General features: G+C 42.2%; 2 protein-coding genes across 2 annotated transcripts; one reads left to right on the top strand and one right to left on the bottom strand.

The window, feature by feature from the left end:
* Positions 1 to 8754: 8754 nt before the first annotated feature.
* LOC140824162 (uncharacterized) lies at positions 8755 to 11916 on the bottom strand. The gene has a single exon (XM_073185758.1). The coding sequence runs from the start codon at positions 11914 to 11916 to the stop codon at positions 8755 to 8757; it is 3162 nt and encodes a 1053-aa protein (XP_073041859.1).
* A 6664-nt stretch (positions 11917 to 18580) lies between these two features.
* On the top strand, positions 18581 to 19815 carry LOC140824623 (uncharacterized). Its single transcript, XM_073186194.1, has 2 exons — positions 18581 to 19566; positions 19671 to 19815. Exons 1-2 carry the CDS (start codon positions 18690 to 18692, stop codon positions 19694 to 19696), a joined length of 903 nt encoding a protein of 300 aa, XP_073042295.1. The 5' UTR covers positions 18581 to 18689; the 3' UTR covers positions 19697 to 19815.
* The last annotated feature ends 407 nt before the right edge of the window (positions 19816 to 20222 follow it).

Below are 20222 nucleotides of genomic sequence, written 5' to 3'. Positions count from 1 at the left end.
TGAGATATTTATTAGATAAATATTTGAGAAAATTTTTTAAGATGAGATCTTCTCCTCCTGATCTTTGTGATATATATATATATATATATATATATATATATATATATATATATATATATGGAATGTTATATATATAATATATAATAAAATAAAAGATTGAGTAGTAGTGAGATATGATCTCCTCCACTCAATCACGTAAAGCCTTCCCTCTTAAGAGGGAAGTGATATCAATTTAAACAAAAGTTGTTTTTAATATCATATATAGAATATATGATTTTTTGGGATGATAAATCTTAACAAATAGAGAGATATTGTACACAAAAATATATTTTTGATTTTTCTCAATGGTTCAGATTTATAAATAGAGATATATATCAGTGTACGTTAACACAAAAAAAAAAAAGAAGAAAAAGGGAGCAATACAGAAATATACCAAAAAGTTTTTGGTGACGTCCATACGTCAGTTCGTTCGTTTGAGAGAGTAGTCGTGGAAGAATTACGGTATCTTAACTCTCAGTATTCCAATCTCATTCGACAAAAGTATATTATATATCTTGTTGATTATTTATTAAATTAATATAGATATTGATCGTTCAACATTTTGGTGATAAATGTTGTTTAATATGATTCGATCTATGTCAAGCTTTTGCAAAAATATTACGGTTTGAGAAACCAACAATTGATATCAGAGCCGTCAATACTCTATACTGATTTAATTCTATTTTATAGCGATTTATTTTAATCTCTATATTTCTGAGACATTCATGCTTATATATCATAGTTGGTCTATGATTATCTGTTGTTGTATTCCTTCGACAAAAACTTTTCCTGTAATTAGCATGATTAATTTTTCCCTTATAATTTGATTGTTACGTCCAGTTGATGTATGTCAATGAATAATTATGAGTTTAATTGTTAAACTTCAATCATTGTCATCATTGTTTTATGATGCAACCCGGGTCGAACGGTGGAGTCCGGTCGAGAACTCTACCGGGTAAGCTATCAAGAGTATGGAAGGAAATATGAGCTAAACGTTGAACTGGAAGGAAGATTCTTCGTTTGTCTTGCAAGATCTGCGGATAAGAAAAACAACCACGTGAATGGGCGCCGGAGAGGTCCCCGGCGTGGCCACTCCGATGCTTAAGTAAGCAGAGTACTCAAGCAATAAAACCAATGTAGCCAAGTGATGGCTGTGGGAATTGGTGTGTAATAAATGAGAGTATTAAATGTTCATTAATATCTGAATGAATGAATAAAATGCAAAACCTGGTATTTATAGTAGAAGCAATAATGATGACCTGTTTTTTGGGATGTGAGCATTAAATATACTAGGGCGGCTGATTATACCCTATTATTCTGACATGTCAAATCGTACACTAGTCATATCCCATCTGTCTAGTCACCCATTAATGTTAACCAAAGAAAAACAGATCGGCAGCGTGCATTCTATTAAGTCAACGTCATTAAATGCTTCCCTCGCATCGAGGTCAGAGGAGATAATTGCGCCAGAACTCGGGTGCTACGTCTTGAATCAACAACCCGGGAGATGAGCTGTCCTGATCCGGGCATCGCTCATGGGCCTGACCCATGACCCGAGAACCCCCGGGATCCATCAATGGCCCGGGACATATCGGGGCATCATCACTCCCTCCTTAAATAGTCGGGCTAGAGTCTACTCGCTGTCCCGATTGGTCCCTCATGCCCGGTCAGGAAAGCCACTTCGGTAAATTTTCTGGGATGGTCACAGTTACACAGATGTTAGTACATGACAGAGACTCGTGATATACATCAATCATACCCCCCACGTTTTTATATCTTCGAGGAGGATTTATCGCAATATTTCGATATGCGTGTACGTCTTTTCAACTTTCTGATGCAATTTCCAATGTCCATCTGAACCGTCTGCGTACCCAAAGATTCGACGGTTGTGATTAGTCCCTCGCTATTATAAATATAGCAACCTTTTTCTTCCAAATCGCCATGAACTAGTTTGCTATAAGAGTCAGATGGCGAGTTCTAGTAATCCGGAGAATTCAGATATGGAGGAAATCTCATGGCGGTTGGCTGAGAAGAGGAAAATCGAGATAGAGGATGAAGTGTTCACTAAGATTATTCATTATTGGGAGAAACTCCAGAGATTGCAATTTCTTTACGAGGCCGGGGAAGCTAATGCTTCTAGACTGGTGGTAAAGATGGAGAAGTATCGGGAGCGTCTGAATGTTACCGAGGAGGTGAACATCTTTGAGGGCGACTACATATATCAACTGATGTTGCACAAAGAGATGAAAATCCTATCGGGTATTACGAGCACCGATAGCTTCCAGAAGTCTTCCACAAATGAGCTAAGAAGATGGAAGACCATGTGGGTACTCTTTGTAGAGGAAGAATACTCCGATGTAATTAGTAGAAATGCTAGTAAATGAATAAAATTATCCTTCTGTTTCACCCTTGCTTTGTATTTTTCTAAAATCCGGTCTTGATCTTTATTACTGAATACTTGCTTAACAAACCAAGTAAAGATATCCAACTAATGGTTGATCACCAGCTTTAGTGTACGGGGCTTTAAATCATTGTGCTGGGCCCTTGCACTCTCTCGGGGAGGGGATGGAGCCCCAAGACCTATGATATCCTGGCAGTCATAATGATGCATGCATTGTAATTAAGCACTGTCTCGAGAAACCTTTCATATTCGGGGCCGCTTTGATAACTACACACGCCTTTTGGTCTATCCCATATGGTTTTTCGAGGCCTTTATTGATCGTCCACGTGCACTAGTTTTAATGGTTCTGATACGTTCTCCTTTCCAATAAATGACGGCATGCTTTCCTTAACCTTGGCTCTTCACATTCCTTCATCTCAAACGTCTTTTCCCCCCTCCCCTATAAATAAACTGGTGGACAAGATGTACCCATATCAGCAGAATAATGTCAAGCTCCAGCGACTCCAGTACTTGCAGCAGTGCCATCTCCTCTGTTGGTGCGCAAAGTCAAATCCCAGCGGAGTTACGTTCACATGTAGAGCTTTTTAAAAAGAATGTCGACGAGTACATTCTGGCCAAAGTCATATGTACTTGGCATAAGCTTCAATTCATCGGCCTTCTTTATTTGAACGGCACCGTCCTCACTCGTTCTCAAAGGATGGTGATGAGGAAATACAAGCGGGAGCTAGGGGTATCCCGCATTGGAGAGTTGTTGACTGACCAAAACCTGCTGCATGCCATGTTGTGGAAGGAGTGGCGGCATCTAAATAAGGTTTCGAGCACCGACTCCTTTGTCAATCTTGGCATCCAAGAAGTTACTGACTGGATGGATGAGTGGAAAAGTCGAGTGGCCTCGGAAATTTCTGTAATACGACGCCGACCATTCCCTTAATGAAAATTTCGACGATTATTTCTTGCGTCTTCTTTTAATTCTTTGCAAATGTCTTAACACAAGCTAAACTAATCATTAATCCGAAAACCAAAAAGGTTGGCTTAAACACCACAAAACGCCGGGTCCTCATGCTGTCCGGGCTTATTAGCCGGGTGATGGGATCCCCTGTTCCCGACTTATCTCATAAGAGGCCGGGACTTTGCGTCTTCAATGATGGGTAATAGAACCATACGCTGCTTTCTTTCTTGATCATGATAAAAATATTCTATCGGGGCGTATTACCTCTTCACCTTTTCACGCACGGATATAAAAGAATAATCATACGATAAATCGGAAAGTCCCAGTCTGGGTATAGTGGGTATTCACTCTATAACTTTGGTTCTCCCGGGATCTGAGTAAGACCGAGATATGGCATTATCCCAATCCTTCCCTTCGCTTTTCCAGTCAATCATTGCGCAGTCATAATGATAAAATTCTGCTGACGTGTTGTCAGAGTCTGTACATATTCTCAGCTATAATGGCGCCTCGATTTTAGCAACTGTCTTTTCAATTTTCCCGCCGAATGATGCCGCTCAATTTCCAAGGCTAATCTAGCCCGTCCAATCTATGCTAGATCAATGGCACAGATTCCATCTCTCCCCTATATATAGTAGTACATTGATTTTTCAAAAACTACTGGAAAATTTATTCTACGGCGAAGCCCTGTCTGTTTCTTTTTTCGGTCTCTCTGTAGATTTCTCCGGCGATCTCTCCGGCTACCAACCATCATTTTCACCTCCTTTCAGTAAGTCTTTCTTTTCCGCGTCTCATTTACTTCTTTTCCACCATGTCCAATTCCACTTCTTCTACTTCTGGCAAAAATGCTAGGGGTCGATCGGAGGACAACTCCCCCACCTCTTCTGAACAATCTGTTCAGATTCCAAGGGGCATCCCTACTGTTCCCGTTAGAGCCTTATCCAAGAAGACTGCCAAAGCGTCTTCTTCCCGACCCCTGGGTTCCCCAAGTAAAGGGAAAGATAAAATGACAGGGCCCTTTTGGTTTTCCACTGTGACTTCCACTCTTCGTCCGGGCAGTTTAGGAGACATCCGGTCTCTGGGAGCTATTCCCTCTGCTTATGACATTAGAATTCCTGGACCAAACGACCATCCTGACACCCCTCCCCCCGGGTACCATGCTTTCTTCCTTGAACAGCTTAGGAGTGGTCTCCGTTTCCCCGTTCACCATTTCTTTGAAGAGATTGCTCGGTTTTTTAATCTTCCTCTTAATCATCTCCATCCCAATGCCTTTCGTATTATGGCAGCTACTTTTGTTTTGTTTCGTATGAAGCTTATTCCAATTGATTCCTCAATCTTCCATTACTTCTACTCTTGTCGGTTTAACGATGGGGTTTTCTCTTTTATGGCTCGGATGCATTATCGGTTTTTAACCGATATCCCTTCCTCTTTAAAGGGATGGAAAACAAAATTTTTCTTTCTTCAATTCCCGACTCCCCCGTCTTGCACTTTGGGTTTTCTGTCTTCCTTGCCCAAACAACCTGAACTTCCTCGAGATTTCAAACTTCTCCCCCCTTTTACACATGCCTGGGATACCTTAGGGAATCAGTCCTTCTTATCCTCGGTGCTGATCGGGACGAATAATCTGATTTTTTACGGGATCGGGTCCCGGCCCGAAGACCCCGTAGATCAGATTATCGATGAGTTTGATCAACCCGGGTCACAGGCGGGTAAATTGCTTTTCTCAGCTTTCTTATTTCTTCGTGCCTTTACTTTCCTGACCCATTATGTTTTTGATGTAGCCGAAGAAGATATGATCAGAGCAAGCTTCCAAGAGGCTGCCGCTAAAAGGAAAGCGGAGCAAAAGAAGATCAGAGCAGAGAAAAGGGCCAGGGAAGCCCAAGAACAGGACGAGCGCCTGGCCAGGGAGGCGGCCGAAGCCGGCGAAGCGGAAGCGCGTCGAGCCAGGGAGGCAGCTGAGGCTCAAGGAACGGAAGAACGTCGAGCCAGGGAGGCAGATTCGGCCCGGGAAACAGAGACTATCGCCCAAGCGGAGGCCGTCCCTCCCCGGGAAGAGCCTATCTCCTCGGGTCAAGAGGAAGATCCGGCTCCTCTGAATCGTGGCAAGAGGAAAGCCACGAGGGAGCCAAGGGTGGAAACGATAGTAGTGGAAGATGAGCCCGGGGAAATGACTCGTTCTCCTTCTTTGGCGGGTTCCTCTGCAGGTACTCCGGTGGAGAGGCCTCTGGTTCTCCCCAATATTTTTGGGGATACCATCAGTTCAGATTTGTTGAGGGTGATTGGGAGTTTCCTCCGTCCTGATGAGGTGGCACATCTTCAGGGGATGCATCCTAATATGCTTCTGAGTGAAGGGGCAGCCCGGACTTTCTCGGTAAGTACGTTATTTTAGATTCTTCCTTAGTATAAGCTCTTGACCTCTTTTATTCCCAGGGCTTACAAATGTTACTGCATGGGCATGAACGGGTGGCGAAGATAGCCAAAGGAGCTCATGTCCAGACCAAGGCTGCTCAGGAGATACATGGCAAACTCCAAGAGGAGATTGGTCGAATTAGGGAAATCCACGAGAATGTTCTTGCCCGGGAGAAGGCCGTATGGCAGCAACAGATGGATCTGCTCCGGGCTGAGTTATCTGATGCCCGCGCAGAGGCGCAGACGGCCAGGGCAGAGGCAGAATCCTCCCGGGCTCGTGCTGAGGATTTCGAGGCGCTAGCTGCTGAGGCTAGAGAAGGGGTGCTGGCGGCCAGAGAAGATGCAGAGTACCACCGGGTCCGGGCTGAGGACTTTCAGGCAGCTGTGACCCTTTTGAAGAAAACCCAAGCAGAACAAATGTCACACTTCCTGAAGTCTTCTGATTTCAAAAAAATGCTGGCCAGAAAAGCCTTCCCGTACTTCGAACAAGGCTTCAACAAGTGTTTAGAGCAATTCGAGGAAGCCGGCCTGGTTCCAGCAGATATGGAAGATTTCCCGGATTTGGAGAAGGCTGCTGCATCCCTCCCAGATGATGATAAGGAAGATATGGATAGGCAGGACCCCCCCGCAGAATAAAGAACCCCTTTTACTTTCTTGTAACCTTCTTCCTTTGATCTATACATGCTTATTTATTTTTTCTGATTTTGCTTCCTTTCATGTTAAAGTAAAATTTTGTAATTTTGATTGCTAAATGGGATATGGTTTCCCCGGGTCGGGGCACAGGTCCCTCGGCTTAAAAGGTAATCCGGGGTACGGGTCCACCGGGCCAGGATACGGGTCCCTGGACTTAAAAGATAATCCGGGGTACGGGTCCACCGGGCCAGGGTACGGGTCCCTGGACTTAAAAGATAATCCGGGGTACGGGTCCACCGGGCCAGGGTACGGGTCCCTGGACTTAAAAGATAATCCGGGGTTCGGGTCCACCGGGCCAAGGTACGGATCTCTGGACTTAAAAGATAATCTTTCAAGTAACTTCCTTCATTCAATGTAGAAATAACAGATACAAATGTTTATTAAACATAATACTTCTTTAAATGAAAAGCATTCCATGGCCTTTTAAGAACATGTCCTTGAGGATCTTCGAGGTAATAGGCTGTACCAGAGCTGACTTTTCTGATTACTTTGAAAGGCCCTTCCCATTTGGCTTCTAGCTTCCCCACATCACCCACTGGTTTGACTTTTTCATAACCAAATCTCCTACATGAAAATCCCTTTTTCGAACGTGCTTGTTATAGGATTTCATGACCCTGCTGCGATAAGCTTCCATCCGGATGACCGCTCGATCTCTTTTTTCTTCCACAAGGTCAAGCTCCAGGGCCCGAGACAAGTCATTGTTGCTCGAGTAAGATTCCACTCGAGTGGAAGATTGCCCGATTTCTACTGGCAAGACTGCTTCAGATCCATAAACCAGACCATATGGGGTTTCCCGAGTGGATGATCGAGGCATAGTCCGATAAGCCCATGAGACGCTGGGTAATTCTTCTACCCAATCTTTTCCTTTCCCCTGAAGCCGGGCTTTCAAAGCTTGCACAATGATCCTGTTGGTTACCTACGTCTGGCCATTGGCCTGAGGGTAGGCTACTGAGGTAAAAGATTGCATAATCTTCATTTCCTGACACCAAGAGGTGATCTTTTTTCTTTGGAATTGTCTGCCATTGTCTGAAATTAATTTTCTTGGGATGCCATATCGGCAGACAATGTTTCTCCATAAGAATTTCATGATTTCATCCTCAGTGATTCTTGCCAACGGCTCGGCTTCTACCCATTTAGAAAAATAATCCACAGCTACTAGGAGGAACTTCTTCTGGGCGTGCGCTGGTGGAAAGGGACCCACGATGTCCAATCCCCATTGGTCGAAAGGGCATGATGCGGAGATCGGTTGCATGTTGGCAGTCGGGCGATGGTGGAAATTAGAGTGATGTTGACAACCTTGACATTTCTGGACGAGCCGGGCAGCATCTTGGTTTACTTGAGGCCACCAAAATCCTGCAAAAATAACCTTCCGCGACAGAGCCGTTCCTCCGAGATGTTCCCCACAGCATCCCTCATGTACTTCCCGAAGGACATACTCTGTTTCTTCCCCCGATAGGCACTTGAGTAAGGGGCCCTGAAAGGATCGCCTATACAAAACATCATTCAAAAGAGCAAACCGGGGTACCTGTTTCCTGATTTTTATAGCTTGGGCCCGGTCCTCTGGAAGTTTCCCCTCCTTCATACATTCTATGATAGGAGTCATCCAAGAGTCCTTTTTCAGTGGGGGTGCTTCTTCCTCAAGTGACGATACCAGCTGTGAACAACAGAGAATTTCCCGGGTACTTACCTCTGTCAAGGAAGCCGCCAATTTGGCTAACGTGTCGGCTTCAGTGTTCTCTTCCCGGGGAATTTGTTCGATACTCCAGTCTGTGAAGGATGAGGCTTGAGAAGTGATAAGATTCAAGTACTTGAGCATCTTCTCATTCTTAATTTCGTAAGCTCCTTTAATTTGTTGGGTAACCAACTGAGAGTCGGAATAAATGATGATTCGGGAGGCCCCAATTTCTCGGGCAGCACGCAACCCTGCCAAAACAGCTTCGTATTCCGCTTCATTATTCGTGACCCTAAAGTCAATCTTCAGAGCCAATTTAACCCTCTCTTCCAGTGGGGAGATCAAGACGACCCCCACTCCGCACCCTGCTATGTTTGAGGCGCCATCAACAAATACCCTCCACACTCCTTCTTCTTCAGGCTGGATCATTTCTGTTAAGAAATCTGATAGGGCTTGTGCTTTTATTGCAGCCCGTGGTTTGTACTCAATATCATACTCCCCGAGTTCTACAGTCCATTTGATCATCCTCCCCGAGACCTTTGTATGAGTCATAATTCTTCCGAGAGGAGAATTAGTGAGGACCACAATGGGATGTCAGAGGAAATACGGTCTTAGCTTTCGAGCAGTCATTACCAAAGCCAGAGCAATCTTTTCTAATTCACTGTATCTCAACTCGGCTCCTCGAAGGGCGTGACTAACATAGTAGACAGGCTTCTGATCGGTTCCTTCTTCCTTGATGAGTACGGAGCTAACAACAATTTCGGTGGCTGAGAGATAGACCCACAATTTTTCTCCGGGCTCGGGTTTTGCCAAGACGGGCAGTTCAGCCAGCTGTTTTTTCAAATTTTGAAAGGCCTGCTCGCAGTTGTCATCCCAGCCGAATTTCTGTGCTTTCCTCAGAACTTGAAAGAAAGGATAGCTACGGTGTGCAGATCGGGAAATGAAGCATGATAAGGCCGCAATTCTCCCTGTCAGTTTTTGCACGTCTCGAACGGACTGAGGAGAGGGCATGTTCACGATGGCCTGGATTTTTTCTGGGTTAACCTCTATTCCCCGATCCGTGACCATGAACCCCAAGAATTTTCCGCTCTTAACCCCAAACACACATTTGGCCGGGTTAAGTTTTATTTGGTATTGTTTCAGAGTGGCGAAAGTTTCTGACAAGTCATCAATAAAATGAGCAACTTCTCGAGTCTTGATGAGAATGTCCTCCACATATACCTCGATGTTGCGACCTATCTGTTTGTGAAAAACCAGATTCATCAACCGTTGGTACGTGGCTCCTGCATTCTTTAATCCAAAAGGCATCACGACATAACAAAAAGTTCCTCCGGAAGTAATGAAACTAGCTTTGTCTTGATCTTCTGTAGCTAAAGGGATCTGATGATATCCCTGATATGCATCCAAAAAACTTAAGAGTTCACACCCAGAGGTGGAATCGACTAGCTGATCGATCCGAGGGAGCGGGTAACAATCCTTCGGGCAAGCTTTATTCAAATCTCTGAAATCTACGCACATTCTCCATTTCCCAGTAGACTTTGGGACGAGAACCACGTTCGATAGCCAAGAAGGGAAATGGACTTCCCTAATGTGCCCAGCCCTCAGCAATTCCTCAACCTGTTTTTCAATTATTTTATCTTTCTCCGGGCCGAAATGTCGCTTTTTCTGCTTAACTGGCCGGGACCCCGGGAGGATATTTAATTTATGCTCGGCTACTTGGGGCGAGATCCCGGACAGTTCCTGTTGAGACCAAGCAAAGATATCGGCATTAGTTTTCAAACATTGCAAGAGTTTTACCCGGGTAGTCGCGCAGATGTCCCGCGCTATCCGGATGTTCTTTCCTGGCTCAATCTCCACCGATTCCTGCTCTTCTTCCGCCACAAAGTGCACTTCCCTTTCCCGGGCCTCCTCCTGATGCTCTTTTCCCTTCCCTTCCCTTCTTGCCTTCTTCTGATCAATCCGGACTGTTTCTCCATAACATCTTCGAGAAGAGGGCTGATCGCCCTTAACTTCTCCGACCTGTCCTCTCACTGGGAATTTGATCTTTTGATGGTACGTCGAGGCCACTGCTCTCATTTCATTCATGGCTGGTCTTCCTATGATGACATTATATGAGGATGGGGCGTCCACTACCGTGAAAGTAGTTATTACAGTTTTTCTCAAGTCTCTGGTGCCCAGGGTCAGGGGTAGAGCAATTTCCCCTTCTGGATACACGGCGTGACCAGCAAACCCGAACAGGGCGGTTTCCACGGTTTCCAGCTGGTATTCATGCAGATCCATTTGAATGAGGGCATCTTTGAAAATAACATTGACAGAGCTCCCATTATCCACGAAAACTCTTAATAAATCGTAGTTGGCGATGCGGGCCTGAATGACCAGAGCATCATTGTGAGGTAAACTCACTCCTTGGAGATCTTCTGGTCCAAAGCTTATAATCGGCTCGTCTCTTCTTTTACCATCAACTTCTAGACACTCCCTCCTACCCCTCGCCTTCCTGGCCCGATTAGAGTCGCCATCAGTAGATCCTCCCGAAATCATTTTGATTACTCCTCGACTCGGAGAAGGATCCTCTCCTCCCGCTGGCTTGATTCTCTCCTCCCGGGTACTCGTTTCTCCTCCTCGTCTTCCACTTGGAGTGCTCATCGTTCTTTGGGGAATATTCAGCGATGAACGTCTGGACAACCAGGGTGGTTGTTTAGATCGTTCTCGTGGCGGGTGAGGCGCGGACATGGGACGTCTATTAACATTTCTTCCCAGGACTCGGCACTGATTAGTATCGTGAGCACAATTTTTATGAAGGGTACAGTACCTCTTTTGTTCTGGCTTGGAGATTCTGGCCTCAGAACGGGGAGGAAGGGCTTCATTCGACCTGCACTCTTGAATTTCTCTGTCCCGAGCCATATTTAAAGGCACATGGGGAAAATGACCCCCACCACTTTTCTTAGGAGCTCTATCTTCAGTTTTGTAAGTCCGATCTCCTCTTGCTCTTTTCAAGGCCTCTCTTTTTTGGTTTTGCGCTTCTTCCATATTGATATATTTCTCCGCTCGTGACAGGAGATCCTCAAAATTCTCAGGTAGTTTTTTGGTTAAAGATCGGAAGAAATCCCCTTCCCATAACCCTTGCATAAATGCGGTGGTTTTTGTCTCGGGTGCACAAGTCGGTACATCAAGGGCCATCCGATTGAATATTTTGAGATAGGCCATCAGGGTTTCATCTTGCCTCTGCTTCACTTCGAATAAACTGAAAGCGGTCTTTTTGTACTTCTTACTGCTGCTAAATTGATGCAAGAACACTTTTTGAAAGTCATCAAAGCAACAGATGCTTTGTGGTGCCAACCCTTCAAACCATCTTTGTGCGGAATCGACCAGAGTGGTGAGAAATACTTTACATTTGATTGGGTCTTCATAACAGTGCAACATGGCCATATTTTCGAAACACGCGAGGTGTTCCTCAGGATCAGAGCTCCCATCGTAATCTTTGATTTTTGCCGACTTGAAATGCCCGGGAAGTGGTTCCCGGATGATGATGTCAGAGAATGGGCAGCCTTTGATCACAGAAATACTACCCTTAGAGCCAGCCTGCCCTTCCAATGCTTTCACTTTTTTTCTTAATTCTTCCAATTCTCCAGCGACAGTGGGAGATTTAGAACCTGCGCTTTCCCTCTCTTCTTCCCTTCTTTCTTCTTCTTGTGCTTGCTTACGCTGCTGTTCGTGTTGACTGACCTGGTGAGAAGCAGCTTTTTTTGCGTTAGCCATGTTGACAGCATCGGTTATGATTTTCTGCAATTCTTCGGGAGTCAAATGAATGGTGGGCTGAGGACCATTAGGGGGGGGACCACCTGCGCCAGAGAGACGTGTATTGTTTTCCTCTGGGGCTCGAGAGGCAGTCCTGGTTTGCTCTCCTAGTAGGAGCCATATCAACGTCTTAGGACTCAGATTTCCCACAGACGGCGCCAATGATGCAACCCGGGTCGAACGGTGGAGTCGGGTCGGGTCAGGAACTCTACCGGGTAAGCTTTTCAAGAGTATGGAAGGAAATATGAGCTAAACGTTGAACTGGAAGGAAGATTCTTCGTTTGTCTTGCAAGATCTGCGGATAAGAAAAACAACCACGTGAATGGGCGCCGGAGGGGTCCCCGGCGTGGCCACTCCGATGCTTAAGTCAGCAGAGTACTCAAGCAATAAAACCAATGTAGCCAAGTGATGGCTGTGGGAATTGGTGTGTAATAAATGAGAGTATTAAATGTTCATTAATATCTGAATGAATGAATAAAATGCAAAACCTGGTATTTATAGTAGAAGCAATAATGATGACCTGTTTTTTGGGATGTGAGCATTAAATATACTAGGGCGGCTGATTTTACCCTATTATTCTGACATGTCAAATCGTACACTAGTCATATCCCATCTGTCTAGTCACCCATTAATGTTAACCAAAGAAAAACAGATCGGCAGCGTGCATTCTATTAAGTCAACGTCATTAAATGCTTCCCTCGCATCGAGGTGTCAGAGGAGATAATTGCGCCAGAACTCGGGTGCTACGTCTTGAATCAACAACCCGGGAGATGAGCTGTCCTGATCCGGGCATCGCTCATGGGCCTGACCCATGACCCGAGAACCCCCGGGATCCATCAATGGCCCGGGACATATCGGGGCATCATCATTTTATAATTTTAAAATGTTTTAAATTTAATTTAAATATTAAATAATGATCGTGACATTTTTTTCCTGAAGTGTTTAGATCATACAACAAATTGCGAATTTGTTTCTCCAATCTGTCTCGCGCATATTTTTTTAATATTCATGTTGATTGATTTGTATTGTTCATGGCATGTGCATGTGATTTTTTAAATATTATTCTTGTACTGCTTCTGGTGCCTCTTTTGTGAAGCTCACTGTATTTACAATTTTAAATTGTTCACGGCATGTGCATGTGTTTTTTTATTGTACTGCTTGTGGTGTACCTTTTGTGATGCACACGATATTTATAATTTTAAATTGTTTAAAATTATAGGACTTGACAATTTAAAATGTTTATAAAGAGTTTTATAGAATAAGAGTTATTTTATAAATTGTATATTGGTGGTTTAAAATGTTTAAATTCACTATTTATTATAAAATAAGAGTTATTTTATAAATCAAATACATTTTTGTAAAATAATGAGTGGGAGCAGGTAATACGACAATATTAATCTTTGGTCTCCACCGTTAGAACAACACCGTGAGTTTTTTTGTAGCGCTTCGAGACGTTTTTATTATGTCCTCACTGTTAGTTACATAATAGCATAAGTCGTGTTTGTACTTTTCTGAATAAAAACGTTTCTTCGGTTAGTGCACTTAGAGCTTATATATATATATATATATATATATATATATATATATATATATATATATAGCTCTTCCTCTGTAACAGGTGCTAGAACTAATTCATTCAGATTCTTCAATAAAGGACTGTAGTTCCTTCCTCTTTAGTCAACTTTTACATGGTATCAGAGCTTCAGATCTAGGGCATCGGATCTGAATTTGTATTTGAGTTTTTTTTTCAGAATCGAAGATCATTTCAGCTCCAATTTGCTATATTTTGGAAATTTACTAATTAGTTTCGGTACATTCACGGAACTTGAACTTGCAGTTGCTCATTTTTTTTTCTGTGGAGTTCTTCTCGGTTGATCATAATCAATGGCGAATTTCAACAACTTCAGTGATCCTCTTTTGATTCAATCTTCTGATACTCCAGGAATGAATATCATTAATGAGCAGTTGATTGGTGTTGAGAATTATAGAGTATGGAGTCGAGCTATGTTAATTGCATTGCGTGCGAAAAACAAGTTGGCATTCATCGATGGAACTTGTCAACGTCTAGCTGCCAGCAATCTTACACTTAGTCAGTGGGAACGATGTAATGCACTGGTGTTGTCATGGATTATGAACACGGTTTCGAAAGAGATATTTGGGGGAATTGTGTACTTACTGATGCATCAGCTTTTTGGAAGGATTTAAAGGAACAATTTGATAAAATCAATGGATCTCGAATTTTTGCCATCCATAGAGAGATCGGAGGATTGCGTCAAGGTAATCTTTCCATTTCTACATATTATTGTAAACTCAAACAACTCTGGATGAATATGCTTCGTTCGTTACTCTTCCCTCATGTACGTGTGATACTGCTCGTAAATATGTTGATCATGATCATCAACAAAAGCTGCTTCAATTTTTGATTGGGTTAAATGATAGTTACATACATATTAGAAGTCAGATTTTAATGATGGATCCGCTTCCAACAGTTGGACAAGTTTTCTCCATTATATCTGAAGAAGAATCGACTCGATCGCTATTGGTCGTTGAACCTCCTACATCAGTATTTTATACGTCCAATAACAGGGTGGATCAACGTAAATCAGATGTGATTACCTGTGAATATTGTCATTTGATCGGTCATTCTAAAGTCAACTGCTATAAACTTGTTGGTTATCCACCGGGCCATCGGCTGTATAGACCTCAACAATTTCGCGGACCTACAAAGCCAAATAAAGATAACACTAAACACCGGAGAGGTCATGATGTGCACATGGCTGCTGAAACGCGTGTGGAGACAGCAAATTCAGAAATAAGCACCATTGAAACTCCTCCAGTTTTCACCCCTGCTCAATATGCAGAGATACTGAAGCTATTGAGAAGTTCTGCGGGACAATATTCTACTGAGTTGGTGGCTAATATGGCAGGTAATCTTGATACTCTTTGTGGCACCAATTGGATAATTGACACAGGGGCAACCGAGCACATGACTGGTAACTCCATGTTGTTGAAAGGAACTAAGTCATTGCCTAACTCTACTAGCTCCATTAGGCTGCCGAATGGTAACCACATTCATGCCACAAAATTGGGCTCCGTAGCTTTATCCACATCAGTTACTCTTCCCCATGTTTTATACATTCCCCAATTCCAATTCAATTTGCTGTCCATATCTCAATTCACTAAAACTCATAATTGTTCTGTCGTTTTTTTCCCACATCTTTGCCTTTTTCAGGACCTCAAGAGTGGGAGAATCATGGGGATTGGTAGGAAGCAAAATGGCCTTTATCACCTTACCAGTGTAGTCTCTGCCCCAGTTGGTTCGAGTTCTTCACCTTCTTTGGTAACACATTGTAATAAACTTTCTATTCCACACACTATTGTGTCTTGTATATCCATTAGCAATGAACTTTGGCATAAACGCCTTGGCCATATGTCCCTTACTAGAATGAATATGTTGCCTTTTATGTTACCAAATTCAGTTTTAAAGATTTGTCCAATATGTCCTCAAGCTAAACAAGCCCGATTGAAATTCCCACAAAGGAGTTTCTCTACGTCTTCAAATCTTTTTCAGTTATTACATATGGATATTTGGGGTCCATTTAGAGTGCCCACCTACAATGGTGAACGTTATTTTGTCACTATCGTTGATGATTTTTCTCGAGGAACTTGGATATATCTCATGCATTCCAAGCTGGATGTACTCCGCATCATCCAACAATTTTTTGCTATGGTGCAGAATCAATTCTCCAGAATTGTTAAAGTCATTCGCACCGATAATGCCTCTGATTTTTTCAAGTCTGAGTGTAGCTCTTTTTTCTCTTCTCTTGGAGTCCTACACCAAAGCTCTTGTCCATATACACCACAACAAAATGGTGTAGTTGAACGAAAACATCGCCATATTCTTGACATAGCAAGATCTTTGCGTTTTCAAGCCTCACTTCCATTGAAATATTGGGGTGATTGTGTTTTAACTGCGGTTTATCTTATTAATCGCACCCCTAATCCTCTTATCAGGAACCAAACACCATTTCACATGATATTTGGTAAATCTCCTTCTTACTCTCATCTTAGAGTCTTCGGTTGTCTTTGTTTTGCAACAACATTAACTCGTGACCATAAATTCTCTCCACGAGCAAATGAATGTGTTTTTTTGGGTTATTCTAGTGTTCAAAAGGGCTATAGAATCATGGATCTTAACACAAATAAATTCATGATATCGAGAGATGTAGTGTTTCATGAGGATCATTTTCCTTTTGCTCATTCCGTAGATTCTCCTCCCTTTTGTTCCCATCCATCATCTTTTATGGATTCTTCAGACCCTCAAAATTCAGATTCCATCCTTGAATCATCTATTGCTCATCCTATAATTCTGCCACCAGCTGGTGAATCCGTAGCACAGCCACGCAAATCAACTCGCGTCACTCGGCCTCCCATTTGGACAGCTGATTATGCTTGTCCTTCTTTGTCCAGAGATAGTTCTGCTTCATGTGTTTATCCTATATCCCGTCACCTATGCTATTCCAACTTCTCGCCATCCTATCAACACTTTGTAGCCGCCATTTCTTCCATGACCGAGCCCCGATTTTACCATGAGGCAGTAGTTGATCCTAGATGGAGGGAAGCAATGAATTTAGAACTTGCCGCATTGGAATCTAATAACACTTGGACAGTGGAGGACTTACCGAAAGGCACTAAGCCCATTGGGTGTCGTTGGGTTTATAAGATAAAATATTTGCCGGATGGCAAAGTTGATCGGTTCAAAGCAAGATTAGTAGCGAAAGGCTATACTCAACTTCCGAGAATAGATTTTCATGATACATTCTCTCCCACAGCCAACATTGTCACCATTCGATGTTTATTAGCATTGGCAGCAATTAATCGATGGAGTCTTAATCAGATGGATGTGGCCAACACATTTCTCCAAGGAGATTTGGATGAAGAGATTTTCATGTGTGTGCCACTAGGATATAGAGTTCATGGTACTGACAAAGTTTGTAAACTACGTAAATCCTTGTATGGCCTCAAGCAAGCGTCTCGCCAATGGAATCACAAATTTGCTAGTATCATGGTTGAGGCAGGATTTCGACAGTCACAATATGATCATTCTCTGTTTTTACGGCATGATTCTGATTGTATTACCCTTTTAATTGTTTATGTGGATGATATAGTCATCACAGGTAGTAGTGAAGTTGCCATTGCTCATCTCAAGCAATTTTTACACTCCAAGTTACAACTTCGAGATCTGGGGACTTTGCGGTACTTCTTGGGACTTGAAATTGCTCGATCTAAGGAGGGCATTTATCTTAATCAAAGAAATTATGCTCTGGAGCTCATTTCTGAAGCTGATTTTTCGGGGGCAAAGCCATTTGACACACCATTTGAACAACATAAACGGTTAACCAGCTTGGATTTGGATTTAATAATGAAACAGGATAATTCCAATGATTCTGCTCTTTCAGCTCCTGACTCTTACACTCATCTAGTTGGGAAACTGATTTATCTTACAATTACAAGACCTGACTTGTCTTATGTAGTTCAGCACTTAAGTCAGTTTATGAGCTCCCCCAAACAATCTCACATGGATGCAGCCCTTCGAGTGGTCAAGTACATTAAGAAGTCACCTGGTCTTGGTATTATGCTTCCTGTCAACAGTGGCCTAACTCTTACTGCTCACTGTGATTCGGATTGGGCAGCTTGCCCCATGACGCGACGTTCACTTACAGGTTACTGCATCAAATTGGGAAGCTCTTTGTTGTCTTGGCGAACAAAAAAGCAAAATACCGTGTCAAGGTCTTCCGCTGAAGCTGAATATAGAGCCATGGCTACAACCACGTGTGAAGTAGTCTGGATCACTGGCCTTCTCTCAGACATGGGCGTGCATTTGAAAGGACCTGCTATCTTGTATTGTGATAATAAAGCAGCCTTACATATTGCAGCAAATCCGATGTATCATGAGCGTACCAAACACATCGAAATTGATTGTCATTTGGTGCGTGAAAATATTAAGGCAGGCTTGATCAAGACAGAGCACATTTCTACATCTCACCAACTAGCAGATTTATTCACCAAGGGATTAAGCCAAGAGCAACATGGTTTTTTGTTATCCAAGCTTGGTGTTCGTGACCTATACCAAGCTTGAGGGGGTGTGTTAGTTACATAATAGCATAAGTCGTGTTTGTACTTTTCTTAATAAAAACGTTTCTTCGGTTAGTGCACTTAGAGCTTATATATATATATAGCTCTTCCTCTGTAACAGGTGCTAGAACTAATTCATTCAGATTCTTCAATAAAGGACTGTAGTTCCTTCCTCTTTAGTCAACTTTTACACTCACTACGGAGAGTGTTTACTAATTACAATAGCAAGGTTGTTTTTCATGAGATAAGATTTTAAAATGTATTTTAGTTTTGACCCACCCTACGGAGGCAATTACTAAATTAAGTTTTAAAATCTGATTCGGTGTGTTACATTCATAAAGAAGTGATTAAATTAGTTAATTATCTTTTTGACTAAAATTTATAAGAAATTAAAAGATGCTAGAAATATGAGATATTTTAGATAGCATTTATTAATTGAGAAATTCTCATTATAATTAGCAATTTTTTGACCTACCCTACGGCGGCATTTAATTGTGGTGATTATAATTCTTTAAGACTTCAAGTAACATGTTTTGTGTATTATCATGTGCTTTTATGCATTGTATTTACTTTGTTTTTAAATTTTTTTTGTGATATTTATGCAACTGCATATTGAAAATATTTCTCATTTTTCAAAAAATATGTCAAATCCTATTCTTCTTCTTCTTCTTGCATCGCAAGTTTTGACTGGTGAAAATTTTTCTAAATGGAAAAGCAACATGAATATCCTCTTGATCAATGAAAGTTACCATTTTGTCCTCAAGGAGGATTGTCCTCCAGTGCCTCCAGCTAATGCTTCAAGGACTGTGTCACAAGCTTATAACAATTGGATTGTTGCAAACAACAAGGCACGTTGCTACCTGTCACCAGCAATGAATGAAGTGCTTAGAGCTAAGCATGAAGCCTTTGAGACTGCTAAAGAGATTATGGAATCTCTACAACAAATGTTTGGACGTCCATTTGAACAAGCACGCTATGAAGCTGTGAAAGCAGTTATGAACTGCAAGATGAAGAACGGTTCTTCAGTTCGTGAGCATGTGTTGAAAATGATTAATCATTTCAATGATGCTGATATCAATGGTGCGAACATTGATGAAAAAACTCAAGTTGGCATGATCCTAGAGACACTTTCTCCTGCCTTTCTCCAATTCAGGACAAACTATGTTATGAATCATAGGGCATATAATATGACAAAACTCCTAAATGAGCTGCAAAGTTATGAATCTCTGATAGATGATAACAATGGCAAGGCAAATGTTGCCGAAGCTAATGTGGCTGTGGGAAAGGCTTCTTCTTCTAAGAATAAAAAGAAGAAAAATTTGGAAAAGTTTAAGGGCAAGAAAAAGATCCAAAAGAAGAATTGGAAGGGTGCAGAACCCAAACCAAAGGGAAAATGTTTCCATTGCAACGTGGATGGCCATTGGAAAAGGAACTGTAAGAAGTACCTTGATGAGCTGAAACAAAAGAAGAAACAAGGTAAATTAGATTTACTAGTCGTGGAAACATGCTTTGTTGAGAATGATATCTCAAGCTGGATAATTGATTCAGGAGCGTCCAACCATGTTTGTGTTTCTTTGCAGATGCTGGAGTCGTCCAAGGATCTTGAAGAGGGAGCTTTCATGATGAGAGTAGGCAGTGGGGAAAGATTATCAGCGACGGCAGTTGGGACAGTGCGACTGTCATTTAAGAATAATAAATATTTGATTTTGAAAAATGTTTATTTTATTCCTGGTTTCCAACGCAATTTGATTTCAGTTTTGAAGTTGCATGAACAATTTATTTATGTTTCTTTTGATATTGATTCTGTTTCAATTAATAAGAATGGTATGAATATTTGTTCTGGTTATGTTGAGAATGGTCTATTTTTTATTAAGCCAATTTCACATAATTTACTTCAAATTGAAATGTTCAAAGTCGCTGAACCAACCCCTAAGAGAAGAAAAGTTTCTGATGAAAATAATGATACATATTTGTGGCATTTAAGGCTTGGTCATATTAATGTAGAGAGGATAGAAAGACTAGTGAAGGATGGTCCTTTGAAAGAGTTAAAACTAAGTACTCTACCAGTATGTGAATCCTGTCTTGAAGGAAAGATGACCAAAAGACAATTTTTGGCAAAAGGTGAAAGAGCT

This window comes from Primulina eburnea, chromosome 2, assembly GCF_022965805.1.
Source record: "Primulina eburnea isolate SZY01 chromosome 2, ASM2296580v1, whole genome shotgun sequence".
Taxonomy (NCBI): domain Eukaryota; kingdom Viridiplantae; phylum Streptophyta; class Magnoliopsida; order Lamiales; family Gesneriaceae; genus Primulina; species Primulina eburnea.
Note: the sequence above shows the minus strand (reverse complement) of the source record. Positions and strands in the feature narration are given on the sequence as shown.

What these genes read in the sequence shown, in the direction of transcription:
- LOC140824162 (XM_073185758.1), bottom strand. Translation starts at nt 11,916, where the DNA reads ATGGCTAACGCAAAAAAAGCTGCTTCTCACCAGGTCAGTCAACACGAA.
- LOC140824623 (XM_073186194.1), top strand. Translation starts at nt 18,690, where the DNA reads ATGCAACTGCATATTGAAAATATTTCTCATTTTTCAAAAAATATGTCA. An exon ending in GAAACAAAAGAAGAAACAAG is followed by an intron (nt 19,567 to 19,670) that starts GTAAATTAGATT and finishes GTTTCTTTGCAG; the next exon opens with ATGCTGGAGTCGTCCAAGGA.